Genomic DNA, 22804 nt, shown 5'->3' on the forward strand with positions numbered 1-22804 from the left:
GCCTGGCACTATGAGAGGATCCTGCCACTGCAGCGCCTCAAGGAAAAGAGTTTTCTCAAAACAAAGGGAGTATTTCTTTCTTCTCTCTGGGCTGTCCCACAAATCTTTAGGGTCCTTGATTCTATTAGGTATTGTAAGCCGGACTTCTCCAAAGTAAAACTTTAGAATTTGGATGATTTTTCCTTCACAAACGGTCGAGCCTCTGCAACAGAGGGTCTGTCTACCTGCCTCCAGCTGCAGAGTCAGCGGGAAAAAGCAAGCTCTTCAAAAGCAAGAGGGGCTAATCCACTGGCAGTGACTCAGGGCTACAAAGGCTTTGCCATTTGTATACTTTGTATACTACAAAGACTTTGCCATTATAGGTATACCAGCAAAGCCCCCTCCTGGAAATGCACCATGTACAGCAAAAGGATTTCTTTTGCCATTATAGTTAAATGACCTCAGCTATACTGGCAAAAACACTGTTTTGTCAGCATAAGCTGCATCTATATGGTGGTTTTTTTTGCCAACATATGTTGGTTACGTGTGCAATTCTTTCCAGACTCCTAACCAACATAGCTATGTTGGCAAAACTTTGTAGTGGCCTAATAGGTTCTCCCCCCCCCCCCCCCCCTGTAGCTAAATGGCTGGAACACAGGCGCTGACTTTTTTGTTTTTGCTGGTAGGTGCTTTCTGCCTTCTAGTTTCACAGTGCACCACTTACTGGCGGCTCGTGTGTGCTGACCACCTCTTTTTTGTTTTTCAGTGGGTGCTTGAGCTCCGGAGCACCCACGGAGTTGGCATTTATGGGCTGGAGACTGACTGGCTGAGTTTGTAGAATGTTCTGATATTTCCTGTTACCAGGGCAGTAAATACTACAGCATTTGCTTAAAATAAAATGCATGAGTCAGTGAATACAAAATACAAAACCATAAAATGGACCATTTTGGCTGGCAGAAATTGAACTCTGGAAATCCATTGAATTGCAGCCATGTGTTAAACTAAAATTGCACCAGTATTAAAAATAATTCTTTCCATTTTTAAACACAAGATAATTAAATGACATTTCAGCAGAAAATATTTTGTTTCTGAAAACATATTGACAATTGTTATTTTTGCAGCATTGCCATCCCAACATGTGCTACTATGTGCTATTTTAAAGCTCTCTTATAATATATATTACCATCAAAATCCAAAACTTAGTATTTCAAATACTCTTGGAAAAAATAGGTTAACAATGACTCTTGTTGATGTTTGGGGGAAAAGGTAGCATGGTCTGGAAACATAACCACAAGGATTGGAGTCATGCTGGTAAACCTCCAAAATACCTGAGTAATTTTCCTCTTTTATTATTTAGTGTCAAAAACCCTACAGGAATCTATCTGACTCTGGCTACTGTACACCATGTATGTCAGCTCTTGTCTACTTACCCTATTGGTAAAATGTGTAACAGCAGATTTCCTTGACAGTTCTTTCTAAAGCAGTAATATAGCCTTCACTACAAAGAAAATGATGAACACAATGTGACTATCATGTATGACTTCTTAACACCTGTAATAAGCAATGTGGAACCGCTACCACATTTTCAAAATTGTATAACAGGTGAATGTCAGTGCTGCTTTTCATCCTTCTCTTAAAAAATATCCCTAGAAATCTCATGCATTTGAGACTTTGATTTTACATATTGGAACGAATTAGGTACTCCTTTTTACTAGAAAATTACCCAGACATATATTGAGTTGTTTGGTAGAATACATGAAGTAAGATGTATTTGAAACCTTTTTCATATAAATGTCCAAGTATTGAGAAATGACAAATGTTTGCTTTGAAAATTGAAATGCTAAACTTCAGATTTTATATCCAGAAACTACTGATATTGACATTTTTTCATTTACATGTAACACATGCTTGTAGGCATATGCTACACAAGAGGGTTTTTTTTAGTTTCTACCTATTAAATGAAGAACATGGTGTATAAATAATATTCACTGAAATCAAGAACTGAGAAAGTACCGAATCTAGTCAATAAGAAACCGTACTGTGTAGAGGTGTTTGACGCAATAGAAATATCATGTAAGATTAATGAAAACATCCAAACTGAAAAACCACTATTAAATTGATTAGATTGGATAGTAGAACATTAAAGAATATAGGTGTTTAAATTGTCTTAACTGTTACTGGAATTACTGAAAAGAATGTACATTGTTTGAAATCTTAGATAAAATATTAGTTTTTTTGCGAAATAATAAGGAGCAGAAAGAAACAGGAATTATTGACATCAGAATCTTTCACTCCTTTTTCAAATGCGGACCAAAGGCCCTCACAGCTGAGATTGGCATTTTATAGGAAAAGTAGCTTGCTTACAATTTATTTTTAATTCACAAATCTCTCATTCAAAAACACAGTATGACCCCACCCAAAAAATGAACCTATCCTGAGAGATGCAAGTTTTTTTATTTTCCATGTGCCATGACCCTAAAAATGTAGCATTTGCAGAAGAAATTGATACCCTACTGTATTACACTGTTCAAAGAAAACAAAATGCTCTATTATATTCTTATGTTAGCAAAACTTTGGTGAAAGCACATTAACGTTCCCAAGTGACTTCTTAGGATTGTTGTGAATAGGGAAACTTGATTTACTACTACAGGAATTGAGTATCGAACGCTACAGTTGTTATGCTAACAATTCTGTGGTAATGCTAGATTTTATTATTAGTCGATGGAAAATAAATCTTTGGAAGTTTGGCTTAAAAGCGCAGGTCCTACCACGTATCCCTAAAGGAGTTTCTCCTCTGAGTTCAACTGATAAGATTTGTATCTTCTGTGGTCTTACTTTACACTTGGCAGTGGCGAGAAATACACAGTAGCCAGTGCATTACAAATGAGGGGAGAAAGGTGGACTGGCAGACGCTTCCAACTAATGAAAGGTCAGCTCATTAGCTACTTAATTAAGTAGAGCAGAGAATGGTTGTGTAGCTTTCATCCTTGGAGGGGAGGCAGCAAATAAACTTGTTTTGATACTGTAGGCCTCAAAGCCAACCCACTGTTCTAAGTATTATAATACATAACTCTTTTTTCTATTACAGAAGGTAATTCTTTTTCCCATTGTAGGAGTTATGTAGGAGTTTCATATCTTGCAAGTTAGTTTATTGGGATATTTATGGTACATGTAGTGACTAACCAGAAGGCTGAAGGTGAATATGTACTGGGCTTTTGAAATGAGGTGGTCTTAGGTATGTTTTCTGTAGCAGTAAGATGACTGGCAGTCTTTGTTCTAAACTGTACGTTACAGGGCCAGCTACACTGTTAGCATTTGACAAATAATGTAAAGATTTAGCCAATACATATGTTACCCAGTGAGTTAAATTGTTGGGATCTGAGCATTTCCAGCTTCTTTGATTATCCAGAGGCATATTCCGGCAGCAGCTGGCAGTTCTGAATGAGGCCAAGTTTTGGTTTCAGCTGACAAAGGTCAGAAGCATAAACAGTTCCTCAAGGTCTAATACTGGAGGGGTGTAGGATTGCTGTAAGCTTAGGATAGATATTAATTAACAGTTTAAGGTGCTATTAAAATGCTAGGTGCAACCCAAGACCAAATGAACTGTTGCGAAAGTCAGAAAAGGCTACGCAGTAATATCAGTCTGATTAAGATGCAAGACACAAAACTCTATCTGATGACATTTGAAGTATTAAAGTGTAAAGAAACATGCATGATATAAATTTGCAGAAGTCTTGATTAAAATATTAGTGATAAATGAAGGTAATTTGCACAATTAAAGTAGCAACTGAGGGAAGAAAAGATGTAAAGGAATATTGAGTAAAAAAAAATATTAGGGAACTTGTGATAAGAACAAATGGGTATGGCTGCCTTGGGCAGTAATAATTAATAACCAGACATTCAGAAAGTCTTAAAATGTGTAGTCTTATTTCATGCCATTCTTTGCTAGACCTTCTCTAACTTACTTATCAAATCACATGAGAAATAAATACTATGTATTTTGTTGAAGTATAATAAAGGTCAAAATAACAAATTGTTATGGTAGTTATTACTTTTAAATAATACAATATACCAAAACATTAAAAAATATTCAGTATTTGTCTTCCATCACTTACTACTGATGTTATGTCTTTGCCTTTCTTATGCTGATGTTTCACATGGTCTCTGTTAAGGGAAACATGCATCATATAGACCTGAGATTTATCCTTTGGGAAACTTATTCTTTTGGATTGCTTTTGAAGAGGGGAGTTTTAATGGTGAATTAGAATTATTCTGCACTTATATCTTTATTTGAGAATTGAAAAGAGGCTGAAAATATAATGGTTAATATATAATGATACTCACGTTTACTTTAAAACTATAATAATTTCTCAACCTTTTTTTGTTGTTTATTGTGACGCTGTCCCTATTTTCATAGACTTATAACTCTCTAATTAGTTTCACACTGAAACCTTTCTTTCCAAGAATGAGGGCCATATGTTACCATTATAGAAAATGTTTTTTGTTTCCACATTAATCAGTGGTTTCAGAAGTTGGTTTTATGTTCCATATAATTTTAATACTAGTATCCTAAGAGTGAACTCAGAAATTATTCATAAAGAAGTTAGAGTTATCCATGTGTACTACCTACACAACAGTTTCACTTGTAACACTAGTTTTGGGTTCAAGGCTTGGAGGCATTAATTATTGAATTCGTGCGGCGTTGAAGTGGGATTTAAGTGGTGTGTGTGTGTGTGTGTGTGTGTGTGTGTGTGTATACATACACGCATACACTTGATTTCACACAGCAAAAAAATTCATTTTTATTTTTTATTGGAATCGTGCATTAACAGGTGGTTCTATTCTAATTTTCAGTGATCAGTCTGAGAATTAAAACATTTCTTCTTTGAAAGTATTATTTTGCTTGCAGTGATGCTGATTGCTTTTTTTTCCGGCTTACAAAGACAGGACACTGGGAGAGAGTTGTGCATCATTTCCATAATGACCTGTTAACTCAGTACACATTTGATTAAATCAAATTAATTAGTCTATTATGATTACTCAACTGTTAGTTCAGATAATCCTAAACACGGGCTACTGTGCTACATCTGGAAATGAATTTAAATGAGTAGTCTTAATATAAGCTTACTATGCATTTTTGAAAGAGAGTGCACTTAAACCTTCCATATAAAAGTATTTATGGGAGTGTTAGTCTGATAGTTGATTTTACTTATGTGCACTACACTTTATTATGATGACCTCTTTCTATGTTGCTTATTGATGTCTTTACTGATCGTTTTCCAAGTACGGTCCACTCCACTTAAGTACATTAAAGGTCACCTCTTGATATTCTTACTCACTGCTTCCTCAGTTCTTTCTTGTGCAAACTTCAATGGGAGTTTTCTATTTGTGAGGTGTGTGTGTGTGAGTGAGTGAGAGAGAGCGCGAAAGAGAGCCCTCACCCCAGGTGCTAGACTAATATCATTGAAACCGATGGATGGAATGCGTCATGGCAATAAAAGATATTCTTCCAACATTGCCCCAACACTATCAGCCATAATATAGAGTTTATCACATAGAAGGGAGAGAATCAGATCAATATAATACAATTCCTTGGTGGTAAAGTAGAAGCTGTCCACTAGGAACTAGAATGAGACTACAAATGCTTCATAAAAACCACTTAATAGCTAATGTGCCTAATGGATCCTTTGTAATATGTGGAACACCTGTACAGTTTGGATTCAGTCCAATTCTTCCTTATATTTGGCTGATTCTCCCTGCATATTTTCCTGGATCATTCCACTTTGTGTTGTTTCCTAGTTGCTTATTCATCATGTTCTGGAGTGTCACTGATAGATTATGTTGGTTATCCGTAAGCTGCTTGAGTTGTTGCCTGAGCATTGATCAACAGTCATTGAGAAGACTACTAAGCCACTCTATTAGTTAACAAACTACAGCTTTTCTTTAAGGGAATCCTCAAGACCCTAAAATAGGGTTTCCTATAAGAGGCCATCATCTGTGATGGGGATCCTTTCGGACAGTAGTGACAATTTACTCTTTGGACAAAAGAGGAATTGGTCCAATCCATTTTGGATGCTTTGTAGAGGAATTAGTTGTTTTAGAGAGAACTTTTAAACACAGCATAAAAAATTAGTGGATTTAGCAATTGTAATGAGATATAACACGAAGATAACATATTAAGATATGTGGGCTAAAAAGCTCAGTTTTATGAGGGACCTTGGCAAGAACATTTCTCATGATTTTTTTTTTATTTATTTAGCCTGTTATTTACTGAGAAGAAGCTGTTTTTGGCATTTTTAATAAAAATTAAAACAATCAGTGGTGTATCATGGACAAGTTTATTGTTCCTGACATACTATTTATCCACTAAGTATACAAGCCACATTTGCTGGTGATACGATGAACATATTGATTTGCTTTCAAGAGAATGTCTGGCTTGTCTGCTAGATACCTTGAAAAGGTGTGAGGTTAGTGCTTATCCATATAATGCGTCTTTAAGCTGTATGGGACATCCAGGGTTGCACTTCATCATGCAATCTCCTTGGTTTTCTTGGAAGGAAAAAGTAATTTCAGGGGGCCATACTCAGAAGGGACATGGTGTAACTTTCATCTTCAGGATCGCTCAGTGTGTAAATTGCACCAGCTTACCACCTTCTTCAAAGCTATTGTGGCAGTGTTGCTAAAAAAGCCGTTAACACAACTCAAATCCAGTGAGCCTGTAAGAAACCTGAGAAACCTGCCCTTTACCCTTGCTGCAGTTAACTAAATGTCCACACTTGTCCCTGTAGAATCAAATAAATTAAAATATCCTATAACACGTACAACAGATTTGAAAGAAAAAAATCAGGGAAGCATTATGTCATGTCACAGGCAATATAAAACAATATTTCTTAACACATTCGAAAGGTTTACCAGTAATAATTAAAAACATGTAAATGCAAATCCCCAAATATAATTGATTTATAAAATAGATGCAAATTTCCTGAACATGATAAAGATCTTCGAGAAGGAGGATAAAGAAACTACCGGAAATGTCTGGCAAAATGTGTGATGATTTCATAACAATTACTCGAGTTGTTTAGAGGCAGAGTTGGCGCTAAGTAGTGTAGGATCTCAGGTTGGCGGGAAAACATTACATAGCCAAATCAGTTCCCTTCCAGTGATGTTGTGGTTCCTGAGAAACAATTAGTTAAAGATTGTGCAATCTTTTTGATGTAGGTGTTCTTGCAGCATCTCCAAAGGTAGGTCACAACTGCTACAGAAGTAAGCAGTTGTCAAAGCAGACAAAAAATCTGATTCTTTTTTGACTATAATGAAGGATGTGAAGAAACTACCCTCCCACATGACTGCTTATGCAAGCCTAAATCAAGCTATTCTTTTCACTAGAGAGGGAAGTTGGAAGTCAAAAATATCTTTGGTTCCTAAAATGTGCCTCAGCTGTGAGTAATATTAATAGCAATTCTAGTCAGTGATCTTTCAATAAGTGAAACAAACTACCCAAATGATAATTGCAGGATTCATTGGGATTTAGACAGATTAGCAGACTAGGCTATCAAGTGGACAGTATTCATTGAGCTAGAACCTCAGCTGGTATAAAATCAGCCTAGCTCAGCTGAAGTCAGTGGAGCAATGCCAGTTTACACCAGATGAAGACCATGCCCAAAATATCTAACTGTGCCATGCAGGAAATGCAAACAATAGAAACCATTACTGCATAGAATGATGCTATGTGGAAAAAACAGCTGGTGAAAGACTGAAGTGTGCTTAGTGAGAGCTTTTTGAAGTCAGACAGTGTAAGGCTGTAAATAAGGCTAGTGGGGAACATCAGTGCAGTCAAGAACTATAAACTGAAATTAAATAAAAACGTATCTTAAAACACCCTACTCAGTTCTTGCTTCTTCTTGAAGCTGAAGGACTTTTTATGTATTGGAGAAGGGAAAGAGAACTATTAGAACCTCCTCAGAAAATGAGCTGTTATGAAACTTTGAGGGAATCAAGTTTGTATTTCCACAGAATTCGGGGAGTCTAGTGAATAAATTGCAAACCAGTAAAAATCTAGGAAGACCTTTATTTAAGAACAACGAGGAGTCCAGTGGCACCTTAAAGACTAACACGGCTATCCCTCTGATACTTCTTTTAAGACTTGTTTTAAGATTTTTAAGATAAAGAGATAAAAAAATGCAGAAAACAAATCTTGATTGCTATGTATATTTAGCATTATAATAAATTATTATTATTTCACTTTGATCTGCTTTCACATTGAAAGTAACATGCTTTATTTTAAGGCTACCATACTGAAATATAGGAATGATCTTTCTTTGCTAGAACTTAAAATTAAGAAAGTGATAGGTTCCTAGTGTAGTGAAAAAAGCAGAATGTAAAGAGGAAAATTTTTTTCTGGAAGGTATTCAGACACCATGGTGATGGGAAACCTTATAAAAACCTAGATAGAATAAGTGTGAGATACTTGCTTTATAGATGGTGCTTTATTCAGATCCATAAAATGGTTTGGGTTATGAATGTGAAATATCCAGCGTATTCATGCTTGCTTAGAACTTATTATATGTACCACATTTTAATAAAATGATGATGTTGGTTTCATTTCGAACATTACACTAGAACTTTTAAAAATAATTCAGTACAAATAACTGTTTCTCAAAGTAAACTCTCTCAAGTTCACTGTTGTTTTTTTTGTATCAGCACTTGTGGAGGGCATATGATCTCTGTTGTATGACAGCTTATAAGATAATAAAGGGAAAGCGAATTCTAGTTTAGTCATCGTAACCATCCATGTTGTGACCATAGGTTAATTCCCCCCACCTCTCATCCACTGGCTTCATATGGTTTGAGAACATTCTGTTCCAGAACTCTCTTAATTTGTGCATAATTATTCACTTGAGTTTTAAAACAGTTTTAGTTCATGATTGTGTTAGGTCAGCCTGGCTCCATAAAATGAAGCCCTAAGTAAGATAAGTTAGAATAAGATACTAATTATATATCCACATACGTACCAGTGACTTATATTGATTATACAGTTGGTGGGAGTTAATATTATGTACCTCATCGTAAATTCTTATGTCTGTCCACAAGATAACCTCTATAAAGTATGATATTGGAAACCTTTTCAAAGCTTTGGCGCTAGCATTCCCATGGACTTGCAGTGAACTGAAAATCCAAGCCTTTTTTGTGTGTGCCTAAATATGGATTTAGGAGCCTAAATCCAGGCATCACATTTTAAAAATTGCTTTGCTAAATTACTTGATAGGTTCTTCTATGAAATACTGAGAGATGCAGTTGAGGTTGGAGAAAGTTTATATTTCCACCTAATTTTGGATTAATGCTCTGCTGTCCTGTCTCTTTCTTTTTATCCTTATTCTGTTTCTTAGGCTAGGTCTACGCTACGGGGGGAGGGGGGAGGCAACCTAAGATACACAACTTCAGCTACGCAAATAGCGTAGCTGAAGTTGCGTATTTTAGGTCGACTTACCTGGCTGTGAGGATGGCGGCAAGTCGACCGCTGCCGCTCCCCCGTCGACTCCGCTTCCGCCTTTCGCTGCGGTGGAGTTCCGGAGTCGACGGGAGAGCAATCGGGGATCGATTTTATCGCGTCTACACTAGACGCGATAAATCGATCCCCGATAGATCGATCGCTACCCGCTTAGTGAAGACGTGCCCTTATACAATATACTTTATCTACACTGGGAAAATGAATAGTGTTTTAAAATATATTAACTAGCAGGTTAATTAAAATATGTTAATTAAACATGTTAATCACCTAGTACAGAAAAACAGTTATATTTAATGATATAACTATGCTCAGCCAATGCATTTTTAATGCCACTCATATATTGAAAAAGGTTTTAAAAAAAACCTGTCCACCATCGCTTTCGAACCACTTTGGAAATGACTGCACTACACTGTACCTTAAGTGGGGGGGCCCATTGTCCAGCTTGCTGGGGGGGAGTGGAGATAGCACTTTTCGGGCAAGGGAGGGGGAGAGGCTCAGAAGCTGCTGAAAAAGGGGGGGTTGGTCAGCATGGTGACGCCGACTCATCCCCAGGGATCAGATCAGCTGGGGAGTCGAAAAGGGTCAAACCCATCAGGAGAAGCCCTTTTCCCTGGGTCAGGCACCCACCTTCCCACTCCTTAAGGTGGCAAAATACCAGGTTTGGTCAGAACCTGCCGTGAGCATCACGCTAGTCGCTCCTCTGGAAAGGAATTTTTCCCTCACCATTAGATTGGCCTAGGTGGAGTGGAGGGTTTTCACCTTCCCCACAGGGTTCAGGGAGGGCTTTGTTACGGTGCGTAGGGAAGGGAATGTCACAGTTAATTATGTAAGTGTGGGGCGGATGTCCAGTGCAGATATTCATTAAGGAAGATGTACAGTCACCAGATAAATGGCTTGGTCAAGGACTTAAAAGGAGGTGTTTGTCAAAGGAGCGGAACTGGGGAGGGGTGCGGTTGGTGCTCCTATGACTGGTACAGCCGGGAGCCAAGCCCCCTTTCTTATAGCCCACCTTAACCTTAGTTCAAGGGGTGGCGATGGTAAGGACCCGGCAATGGGTTGGCTGGGGGACCTGGATGGAAAAAGGGGCGGGGGGGCTGATGGAAGCCTGCCATTGAGATATTGAATGAATATGGAGCTACCTGCACGGTACAGTTTTATCTGCCCACATCTAATAATAAAGTTGTGGCCTGATTAACTAATTTTGACTCATTTTATGGTTTTAATCTAAGTGGATGGTGTGGAATTTTTTGTTGACACTCTCATCACCCATTTTATATTCTTGTTCCTCTAAAAAAAAATCATTACAAAGTATATGAAACAAAATATGTTTAATATTTATCAGTAAATTGTCTTATTAGCTTAGTGTCAACAACAACAACAACCCCTTAGACCTAGGACTGGTAGCTAAACTTTAGCGTTATATACGAACCATAAACTAGATATTAAACTGATGTCATAGATACATAAACGTTAAAAGTAGGGGCTGTTATGATCATCTAATCTGACTTCTCTATAACACAGGCCAGAGAATTTCACCCAGGGATTCCTGCATCAAGCCCAAAATTTGTAGCTGAGCTAGTGCATGTCTTTTAGAAAGATATGCTCTCTTGAGAAATGCATGTCAAATGCTTTCTGAATATTCTGTTGATTCAATTAAATGTTTTGATAATAAGCAGCTTGTGTTTTGAATGCATTTAGCAGATCTGATCTTAAAAGGTGCGTGTTGTGAATCACAAACAAATTGTTGTGTAAATCAAATCCTGTGGTTTTTTTTTTTTTTTTTTTGGTACTGCATTGTTAGGGTGACCAGATAGCAACTGTGAAAAAACGGGATGGGGGAGGAAGGATAATAGGCGGCTATATAAGAAAAAGTCCCCCAAAACAGGACATCTGGTCACCCTATGCATTGTGGAAGTACATATTGGCCTCCAAATGTATGCTGTATTTTTTGGTTTTCATTTATTTTTGTTACTCGAGCCTTATATTTTCATAATATATTTATCATACTTAGGAAATACTATCTCCAACTTTATTCCACGTCCATGAATGGCTTGGTGGAAAAGGCAGATGAAAATGTCTCATCTCATAAATAGCCAGAGACATTTTTAGATTTTTTTCAGGTTCCAGGTTAATTACATTGGCAGCAAAAAATCAACCAACCAAAATAAACAAAAAGAACAACAAAAGAATGCAGGGAGGGAAAAAACTGTTTCAACACAACATAAAATCATGAATTTAGTGAATAAGCTCTCTTCCTTGTTTGTTTTTCAGAGAGGTTACGTTGTTTTCTTTTTCTCTGTCAAAATATTAGCTGTTTTCATCATGCTTTAAAAACAGCTCACGTTCTTTGGGATTGAAAGTGATTCTTCTTTGCCTTCCATGAGGCTATGTTATCTAGCTCTTAGTTGACTTGCATGGTTAAAGAAACAAAGTTCTGAGTTATAATATGCAGAAGAAAATTTCCCAATACTTACTGTCTGATGTAGGGGTGGGGAACCTTTTTTCTATTAGGGGCCATTGACCCACAGAGAAAAATCAATCGTTGGCCACACCCAGCCCCGTGGGGGTGAGGGGGGAGGGAAGAAGCTCAGGGCTTTCCCCTGCAGTGGGGTGAGCCAGCGCTCGTGGCTCCAGCCCTGCGCGTGGGGTGGGGTGGGGTGTGCGGAGGCTCAGGGCTTCCTCTGTGCTGGGGCCAGAAATGAGGGGTTCAGGGAGTGGGTTCCGGGCTGGAGTTGGGGGTTGGGGTGCGGGAGGGGGTGAGGTTCTGTCTGGGGGTGGGGCTGAGGCTGAGGGCTTGGAGTGTGGAAGGGGGTTCCAACCTGGGGTAGGGGTTGCAGTACAGGTGGCGGTGCGGGCTCTGGGAGGGAGTCAGGGTGCGGGAAGGGGGGTTTCGAACTGGGGCAGGGGATTGGGGGTGCAGATAGAGTGTGAGGCTCTGGGAGGGAGCTTGGGTGTGGTGGGGGCTCAGGGCTTGGGGTTGGAGTGTGGGTAGGGGTGCAGGGTCTGGGAGGGAGTTAGGGTGCGGCAGAGGGTTTGGGGTGTGGGCTCTGGCCAGGTGGCGCTTACCTGAGGCGGCTCCCGGACGGCGGAGCTAAGGCAGGCTCCCTGCCTGCCCTGGCTCCGCGCTGCTCCCAGAAGCGGCAGGCGTGTCCGGCCCCTAGGCAGAGGGGCGGCCAGGGGCTCTGCGTGGTGCATGCTGCCCGCACCCGCAGCTCCCATTGGCCGAGGTTTCCGGCCAATGGGAGCTGCGGAGCTGGGGCGGGGGGCAGCATGCGGGGCTTCCCTGACCATTCCTCTGCCCAGGAGCTGCGGGGGAAGGGAGGGCGCTGGCACTCAGGGCTTCTGGCCTTCGGCGTGGGGACTTGCTACAGGCCAGATTAAATTAAGCAGTGGGCCGGAGGTTCCCCACCCTGGTCTAATTGTAATGCCAGGTGAATGCCAGGCCATCCCACTTTGAAGCTAATGGTAAAAGGGATAATACTGGATTTTTTACTACTGTACAGCTCTGGCACCCTTCTTTGGGTCTCCATCTCTTGTAGCACCAGGCTAGTGGGTGTCTGATAAATTTGAAGCCTCATAATCCCATCTGATAGCTAGGAGCAAGAAAAGAGCAGTTTCTTCAGGCTCTTCTCACCACCCTTTCTAACCCAGTCCCCAACAGGCATTACCCATCACTTCCTGGGTGGGTGGAGAGTGCTACTTTACACCTCTCCTAGCCTGCAGTTTTAGGTCATGTCCCTGTAAATACTTCTTGTGCAGAAGTTTTCAGACTGGAGAGCCGGCCCCCCCTGGGGGGGCATGGAATGTATTCTGGGAGGGGTAGGATGTGAGAAGCTTTAGGGGGGGAAATTGGGATATGATAGAGGTCTATAAAATCATGACTGGTGTGGAGTAAGTAAATAAGGAAGTGTTATTTACTCATAACACAAGAACTAGGAGTCACCAAATGAAATTAATAGGCAACAGGTTTAAAACAAACAAAAGGAAATATTTCTTCATACAATGTACTGTCAACCTGTGGAACTCTTTGCCAGAGGATTTTGTGAAGGCCAGGACTGTAACTGGATTAAAAAAAGAACTAGATAAATTAATGGAGGATAGGTCCATCAATGGCTATTAGCCAGGGTGGGCAGGGATGGTGTCCTTAGCTTCTGTTTGCTAAGCTGTCAGAAGACAGGATACTGGACTAGATGGACCTTTGGTCTGACCCAGTATGGCCATTCTTATGTTCTTACTGTGCACATTTTATGAACAGCAATGAATAACTAGCAAAAGCTGATTCCTCCAGACATATCAGGTCCTCAGGTGGCGCTGTGCCTTTTGATAGATTCTGTTAAGCTTTCATCACATTATACAGAGTTGTTGCTATCTGTATGTTAATCCATTTGCTTTGACAAGGTGTGTGCATTTAATTTTAAGCATCGACCACGATAGCAGTTTTGCTTTTGGTCTTATTACAATGGATCGTTGGCTTTGTTTGAATCAATGCCTTACTGTTTTAATATTTAGTGAGAGTTGCATTTTTTTTATTGGTATATATATTTGTGTGGTGCGGTGGGGAGGGGGTCGTAAACTACTGCAGACACAAAGAAGGGGTGCATGATCAAATACGTTTGAGATGCACTGCTATGTGTATGCCTCCGTTCTTGCTCATATATATCCTAAGGCCTGGTCTACACTGTGGGGGGGAGGTGTCAATGTAAGATACGCAACTTCAGCTACGGGAATACCGTAGCTGAAGTCGACCTACAGAGCAAAGGCAGTCACTGTTCTAGCAAAACTTGTCCCCACCTCCTTCATAAATTTCAGTTTACCCTTCATTGCTCTATTTGTCATCCAGATTAATTCTCTTCCTACCATACGTTTTTTCCATGACTGATCTTGAACTCGTTATAAAACTAAAATTGTATTCTTTTCACTGTTAACCTTCTGTACATGTTCTATCAATTGTAACTCTGCGGCTTTTCAAAATGAGCTAGATAAATTTTGATAAATTAAACTTTTTTATTTAAACAGAAGGATATATACACTGCTTTTTGTTTGTGTTTTGTCCTCAGAAAAAACATTCTACTTCTTTAGAAATTATTCAAATGTTAGTCTAAGCATTCTAGAAATGCTCAGCTAAAAACCAATCATAAAGTATTTGCAGGGTGCCATTCCTTAGCATTTAATACATATAAAACATTTGTTCGTTTGTTTTTCTTACAGCTCTACAACGGATCCCAGAAAAATATTGTTTTCTGAGATACAAAACTGAACCTGATTATTTTATTTTAACATGCAAATATAATATACAATAGATTTTTCTATTACTAAAGACATTGAAGTCCAGATATTGCACTGCTATAGAGAGTACCATCTCCGCCCTAATTTATGATAACATTTAATTTATCTATTCCAGATAGGAGAGTTCATGTAAAAAAACATAAATTATAGCAAAGTTCAAAGCATAATAATAAATTTAACTCTTTTTATATCAATAACCGGTAAAAGAATTTATACCCTTTTATTAAATGCAATTGAAGAGAATGTTGTGTTACATGCTAACATTTTGACACTTTCCTCTATGAGAAACTGTTTGTACGATATACAAATACATCACCAACCTGAAGCCCCTGTCCTAAAAACATTTATGCATTTGAGAAACTTTATGCACCTGAACAGAATAATTGAGTTGAATGGGGCTGCTGATATACGTAAGTGTGTGCAGGATCATGATACAAGTCTGCATATTAATAGAAAACTTTGTTCAATAAAAATGAAGTAGCGTTAGAATTGTAATGTCTAATACAAATGTAATTGGTCCTATATGTATGAATAAACATGTCAGTCCCTTGACTACATATTGAAAATATACTGTATACATACCCTATTTATTGGGTATGTATCCTATTTTGTGTGAAGAGACAGAAAACCATTACAAGCAATGCATTCTTTTGCATTGTGATAATCCTCTTAGTCTTAAATGTGCTAATGCATTTTCAATAGACTTTGCACTTCCTGCACATAAGTCAAGTTGCACATTGATTTATGACTCTGAAAATGAACTTTAACAAGTGAAATATGTTTTTAAGTTGACACATTTAAAACATGAGGTCAAATGTATTTCGGCCATGTGGGATCTTTAGCAACAGAGCAATTGTACTTCCTTAAAACCAAAAGGTAGTGGCCTACTCAAAGATTTAATACTTCAACTTCTTTGTACTTATCTTTCACCGTTCATTTCCATGTAAAGAGCAGTATTCAGACACGTTACATTCTTTGTGACAGAATGGATTGCATTTGTCTAGTTTGCCCTCAAAGCATACAGAGATCACTGACTGCTAGAAAACTTTTTTTTCTCAGTACTCATTTATCTTTTTTTGTACCATTTTATTTCACTTCTCTGAATTGAATAAAATTATAGCTCTGTGTATGTGCACTGATGTAGGTATGGTAATGTGGAACTTTCATTAGTGGTGTTATAGATCTGCTATAAAAATAGAGCTGGCAAACTGTTAGAGAACATTAGTCCTCAAGTGATGCAGTTTTGCTAACTGCATATTAAAATTAATGTTAGCAATGTTGTTGTAGCCATGTTGGTCCCAGGATATGAGAGAGACAATGTGGATGAGATAATATCTCTTACTGGACCAACTTCGTTTGGTAGAAGAGACAGACAAGGTTTCGAGCTACGCGGAGACTTGGTCAACAAACTGCCAAATTCATCATTGGTGTAACAGTTGCAGCTTCATTTTGTATGCACTTCATCAAGGATGAATTTATCACATTTTGCTAACTAATCACTACATGGATGTTTGACTTCCATGCCCATAATAGGCAGTGGTATTAAGTAACATTTACACATTTGATGTTAAATATTGCATGATATTTTGTGGGTACTGTGGCTTCCTCTTTACTGAAAACAGTTGTAGCTATCTAGTAACTCCTATTATCACTACCGTGATATGGTATCATAACATGGTCTCTTTTGCCACTATAATACATTTACTGTACTACACTCTGTCCTACCCTAAGATACAGGTAGTAACCATTCTTTCAGCTGTAAAGGACCACAGGACACATTGTTGATTTGATGTTATATCATTTTGTAAATGGTTACTTGTTTTCACATTGTTGACAAGGCAGTTAGCTCTTTCTATTTTACATTATCTGATCATGTTTAATTTTGCTTAAATTTTGATAATTATTATGATACATATTGAGGCGCTGCACTTGATTGCAGATGAAGCTGAAAGGATTTTATAGGAATATGGTAACAGACCTTATTGAACACTTGGCTGCAAATAGCCAAGTGGGACTAGAAAACGTATTTCTCTGTATCAAATTACTTCAGTAAATTTTACGAATCGGCTGTATGCATGTTGACAACTTTTGAATGCATGAAGAAAGCAATTTACTGTTTATTCATGTGTGTCTTGCAGCATAAAAGCCATCACAGATAAATTGTCATGAAACTCGTTCTGCTGAAAAGTTACATATTGAGATTGTAATTTTATAGTCTTGAAGTATGTTATGTCTTTGAAAATAGCAATGAGGACTAATTATCAAGTATATTATTCTCATTACTGGTGTTGACAGATTATGCATCATCCAACCTAAAGAATATAATTAAGCATGTAATATCTCTTTGCGTATTATACAGTATTTATAACTTCTAATGTGTCTAACATTTATGGGTTTTTCAGATAACCACAGAGATCTTTTAGATTTCTCCTTCTGTCAGAGACTGATAGAGATTTACAACTGTAACTCAGCTTAATGACATGTCTTGCCTCAGAATTGATTAATAAGTGGCACTGGCCACTTCAAATAGTGCACCTTTGTGGGGTAGGACTTAGGGGGGACAAAAGCTATGCTCCCTCTTGGACAATTCCCGTCACCTGTAAAAGACGGCAAAATTGATTGTTGTGGGCAAAGAAAGGCTCTGCAAGGAGGAAATAAATCCTTTTCCTGCTTCAAATACACATCTCCTTAAACCCATGAGTACTTATTAGGAGGCCCCATACATACCTGTTGGCAGTGGCGAATTTTCAGGGGAAGTGTGAGGAATGTCTGAAGTGGAGCCAACAATGGCCCTGTTTATGTCCCATGAGACACACCAACTGACTACATGAAATACATGAGAAGCTAAATAAGGAAAAAGTAAATACTCACATGCATTTAAGTTTTGAAAAAGCTCTTCATTACTGTATTTAACGTGACAAATCCTGACCCAGTTTGCCAATCAAGAGTTATGTGACTTTTAGTCCAAGTGCGCATTTAAAGAGTCAAAGTTACTTTAAACTTTAGGCTTAACAAAAGTTAACCACAGCAATGCAACAGTCATTTAAAAATATTAAAAATAATGCTCCTAACATAATTTTAAATAAGCAAAAACTTTATATTGTTGTAAACAGAGCACCAATCTTCACAGGGTAATGTCTATATTTCTGTATGCCCCAAAGTCCAGATTTTGAAACAAGTTACTTGGCTTGATAGTGTCCACTTACATAGTAGGGAAGAATAATTCCTGGGTAAAATGCTTTGGACTGTGTTATTCTGGCCTTTAAATTTGTGAATTCTCTTTCCATTCACTCTTTCTCCTCTTCCCACTTGCCCTGTCCTCACTCACCATATTTATAGGGGAAATTATTTATAGAGCTATGACATCTCTGCATTTGTTTTAGGATTTCCTCTAGCTGTAACAAGGTAGAGCATTTTTGAAGTAGAATTGTCTGAAGTTTTTTTATGGCTTAAGTGTTACAAATAAGCTCCGTAGTTTCTTCCTGAATTATTAAGTAGTTGAATCTAATCAAGAACTTTCAGTCTGACATAGAATAAAATAGAGTGTAATCTATAAATAATGATTTAGAGGAGTTTCCTTACAAGTTGCACTGTCTAAAATGGTTCTAGCAGGATGTTTATGCAATGTGATGATGCTTAAATCAAAGTTACCAGAGAGAATACACTGACTGATGTAACATAACTAGTGTTTGCAAGGTATATACACAAGAGAACCACCTTTTCCAGAAGACTGCATGAACAGCAGTAATATCCTTGTAATTTTGTATTCACCTAAGGCGCGGAACATAAAAACATTAACATGTAATGATATAACTCCTTCAGGAAAATATTGGTTCTGACCAAGTGGCTGGGTTTTCCTTTGTTTAAAAGCTGTAAGCTGTAGAGTAAAAGATATAAAGATTTGAGGAGAGGCCGGCTAAAAAGACCAAGTGTTCCATAAAATAAAATGCCAACATTGGAAGATCTGCTGGGCCTATATTACATCATGTTATAGCAGGAGAAGTTTCTTTCAAATCTGTAACCAGATAACTCCCTGGCTGCAAAACTGAAATAATATTATGTCCACAAGTCATTTTTGTAGCAGAGCAAACAGTGACTTTCATATACTTTGCAGTATTTCAAAAATAGACAAATTGTAATACCAGCACTAAACAGGTACACGCACATGGAATTGTCACTTTTTAATTCAAAATATCCGAACTTTCTGAAGTTCCCTTCTCCATACACTGATTTCAGTGAAACAAAATTTGTTTCAACAGTAAAGATTTAGTAAATCTGTGCCACTCTAACTGTTGTTTCCTCCCCCCCCCTTTTTTTTTAACTAGTTTGCTGTTTTGTGGTTCACAAGAGGTGCCATGAATTTGTTACGTTTTCTTGTCCTGGTGCAGACAAAGGGCCTGACACTGATGTAAGTACCTTAGAACGTGATGTATTTTGATATGTTTTTTTTTTAAACTGTGTTGCTCCTAACAGTAATGCCTCACTGCAAAGATCATCAAAATTGCCACTCTATAATAGAGTTTTAAGTTATTGGGAATAGAACAATATATTGAAATGAATATAAGGATGTATAGACTTGAAATATCCATTTTAGTAAGCAAAGTTGAGGTAAATATTGACCACATCATAACAGAGGGCAGTATTCCCTCAAACAAAACAGGATGGTGATATGTTCACCCAAGCAAAAAGTCAATGTTTGTAGTATTATATACACTGATATTTCTCGATGCAGGCAGTATCTCTGTTATGGCCATGCATTTTCAATACGTAAGAATTTTCCTTTTGAAATAACAAAATTAGAATTGGCTTGAGTTAGGGAGTGCTTTAAACTTGAGCTAGCTGGCCAATGGGGGAGAGGGGGAAGGTATGAATCAAAGCTCAGGTGCTCCTCATATTTGAGCTAGTAATGCAGTAGGGATACATTTATTCTGTGCTCCTAACACAATAACTCTGTTGCTGGAGTGTTATTTTGCAGTTGGCCATCTCATTCAAGCTATATAGATAACTCAAACTAACTCTGCAGTGAGGACGTAACTGTTGCAGGCCTCAGTTATTGCAGACCTCAGTGATGTAGGGCTAAACAGTAACTGGACTGATTTGTCACATAGCTCATGGTTACATGAAAATGTTCACTGTTTTTCGCATGGGAAGTGTGTGCGCACATGTCTAAAATATGATTGTTGTCATCCTATGTAACTTCGTTTTTCAGAATAAAAGAGGGAAATGTCTTTTTGTAGTTTGCCATTCATTATTAAAGAATGCAATCAACATAATAATTAATCAAAAATAAATTTCATTCTTCGAGTTAAATATAAAAAGACAGTATAAGGAAGTAATTTCACTTTATTAATCAGCAGTAATGAAAGGTGCAATTACAATTAAATATATTTAAGCATTTATATATTTTCTTAGTTCTGAAATGGATGTTATCATCACTTACAAATCTATAGTTTTATTCATTTGCCTCATCCCTTCTTTGGAAGGATGCAAATTTTGAGAGTCCCGTATCCTTTAGATATTCTTCTAAGTTTTACTGGTGAACAACTGAATAGGATGTCTTTCAAATGACACATTCAAATTAATGGGGTCTAAAATTTGGGATCAGTTAGAAAATGCTCCCTCTTTTTCATGTAAAGATTTTTCTCTGGCCTGTGGTATTTATTTCAAATCATTTTTTTCTAGCAACAACATAGAAACAAATCTGTAATAAGTTTGCAGGAAAGATGCAGATGCCACATAAGAGGATGAGAAGTATGAATTTTAACGCATGCATCAGCAGTTAATAGTGATTAAAATTGTCACAGTAAATGATTAGAGCAGTATTGGACTTGAGATGAACCAACTGTTTGCTAAATATTTCAGAAGATGTTAACTGAATGGCTGAATCCAAACTTGTGGGAAATAATTTGCATAACTAGAAAGAAAATTTAAATATGGTCATTTTTACCAGCCTCATGAGCCCATTTCTTTGTATTGAACAGCGAAGAATGAGCCATTTGAAACTATTTTTAAAAATTTAAATGTTTGAAAAAAATTAGGCATACTTTTATGTAGAAGCCAGTTTTATAACTCACTATGCAATGGGGCAAAAAGTACTTTCATCATTGTTTTCTTAATCAGTAGAAACTTTAAAGGATCTTAATGTGGCCCTTTTTATAAATCACTTGATCACAAACTATTCTGTATTTCAAGGTGCTGTGCACATTTCATATTTACTGCACATTTTACATGTGTGTATGTACATCCATATTTATAAACACCAGAGAATTATTTAATAGTATATAGTACAGTCAAATATATTTTTTGTTTTAGCCCCTGGTCCTGTGCTTTAAACTGCACAACTGCAACATACTGCAGGAGAGGGATCTTGCTACGTATCTAGAGCAACACTGTCTGTAGTGTTAACACTAAGGCCCCTGCTAGAAGTTCTATATTGGTGATCCCCTGTCCCTGCATGGAACCACATAAGTTAGTGGGGTTCCAGATAGTTACAGGAGTCTGCCCTTGCAGAGCACATTACAATTTTGAAGATAGGTTAGTCTTCCTGAATTTTCCCTGTATATTTAAAGTAGAACCTTGCTAATTTACAATTATTTAAAAACATCTTCCTCATCCCATTTCTCAGAAAGGATTCAGTCACTGAGCGCTGTGGTAAGATTTTATATTACTAGGATATGGTGTGTTTTTTGTTTTTTTACAATGTATGCTGTAATAATTATCAGTACATTAATTTCAATTACTGTATCTATGCTTCATAAATGAAAATTACTGAAATAAATTAGCAAAGTGCATTTTGTGAAGTATTATATTTGCTTTCTAGTTTGATCACTTGCAAAATACTCTAGTCTGCTGTGGTCTGATAGTCATTAGTGAACTGGAAAGATTCTACTTCATTTTTAAGAGCTTTATCAATAGTTTTATGTATGCATAGCATTTCTGGTGAGAAACCTTTGGCTTTTTATAATTGGCCTCCAGTTCATTACAAGTTGCAAGTAAAATGAGAATTTTATTGCACCCTACTGAAATAATAAACTGATGTTGCTTGTTCACATAGAAACCTTCAGGATTATAAATTCTATTATACAGTGAAGTAATTTAACATCTGTTTATAGGAACAATACATTCTGAAGTTTCCTTTGTCTGAAACACTCTGTTTTGTTTCTTATATCCCATTTAGGCTCTAGATTATAGAGCATTATCTATTGCAGATGACATGTACCAGTAAACTATACTCGTGTCACTAGATTTTAATGAGCTTCTCATGCACATTTTTAATGTGGTATTTACTAGATCAGTAAATAATGGATGAACAAAAAGTTATATGGAGGATTATAAACTCTCTGTTGGTTATAAACTCTGAAAGCTTGGGTTTTTTTTAAGAATTTACATGTGAAATTAATAGCTTTTGTCAAAAGCAAATATGTCTTTGAAGGCTTTTCTTGTTTTGGAAAGTGAAATGAGTTTCAGGTGGTAAGCGCTGTTATCCTGATTAGACTCTGAGTCCTCTGATTTGTATAACTTTTAGTATAATTTATGCTGGAGATAAACAGTGGCTTTCTCCAAAAGCAGTGAAAGAGTACACATTTGCATAGTAGAATTATTAGTTTGTTGCAAATGCAAAACATAAGTCTGTACAAACAATCTAGCTGTCTCTTAATGATCGGTCTATGATGACACATTGTACGCTAGAATCTAAGGTGTCTCAAAGGAAATAAAGTACCGTATTCTCTATATACAGGATATATTTAAATATTTGTTTGTAAAGAGGAACGGCATGTGATCTGGTGATTAGAGCATGGTCTGAGTTATGAGATGAGATACAAATACATGTGTTAAGCCTGTGCATTCTATACTTTTGCCACAGACCAGCTAGTCCTGAGTATCAGAGGCTCATAAAAGTTCAAGTCTCCTCAGCTTTCCATTTTTAAGGAATCATGGCTGCATGCAGGTTTGCCACCTGAAAGTTCTCGGTTACATCTATGACGTGGAACTCAGATGCTCAGGACTACTGTGTTTTACATCGTACTCAAA

The 22804-nt window shown here is 37.5% G+C and overlaps 1 protein-coding gene across 2 annotated transcripts in view; it reads left to right on the forward strand.

Annotated features, from left to right (window-relative positions):
• The window catches only part of PRKCA (protein kinase C alpha), a 297369-nt gene that overhangs the window by 114012 nt on the left and 160553 nt on the right, over window positions 1-22804 (forward strand). For both annotated transcript variants that reach the window (XM_026654585.2, XM_026654586.2), the window contains exon 3: window positions 19099-19181. In XM_026654585.2, the coding sequence (XP_026510370.1) occupies window positions 19099-19181 (83 nt within the window). The remainder of the gene's footprint in view (window positions 1-19098; window positions 19182-22804) is intronic.

Source organism: Terrapene carolina, unplaced genomic scaffold, assembly GCF_002925995.2.
Source record: "Terrapene carolina triunguis isolate 2854851 unplaced genomic scaffold, T_m_triunguis-2.0 Scaffold192, whole genome shotgun sequence".
Lineage (NCBI taxonomy): Eukaryota > Metazoa > Chordata > Testudines > Emydidae > Terrapene > Terrapene triunguis.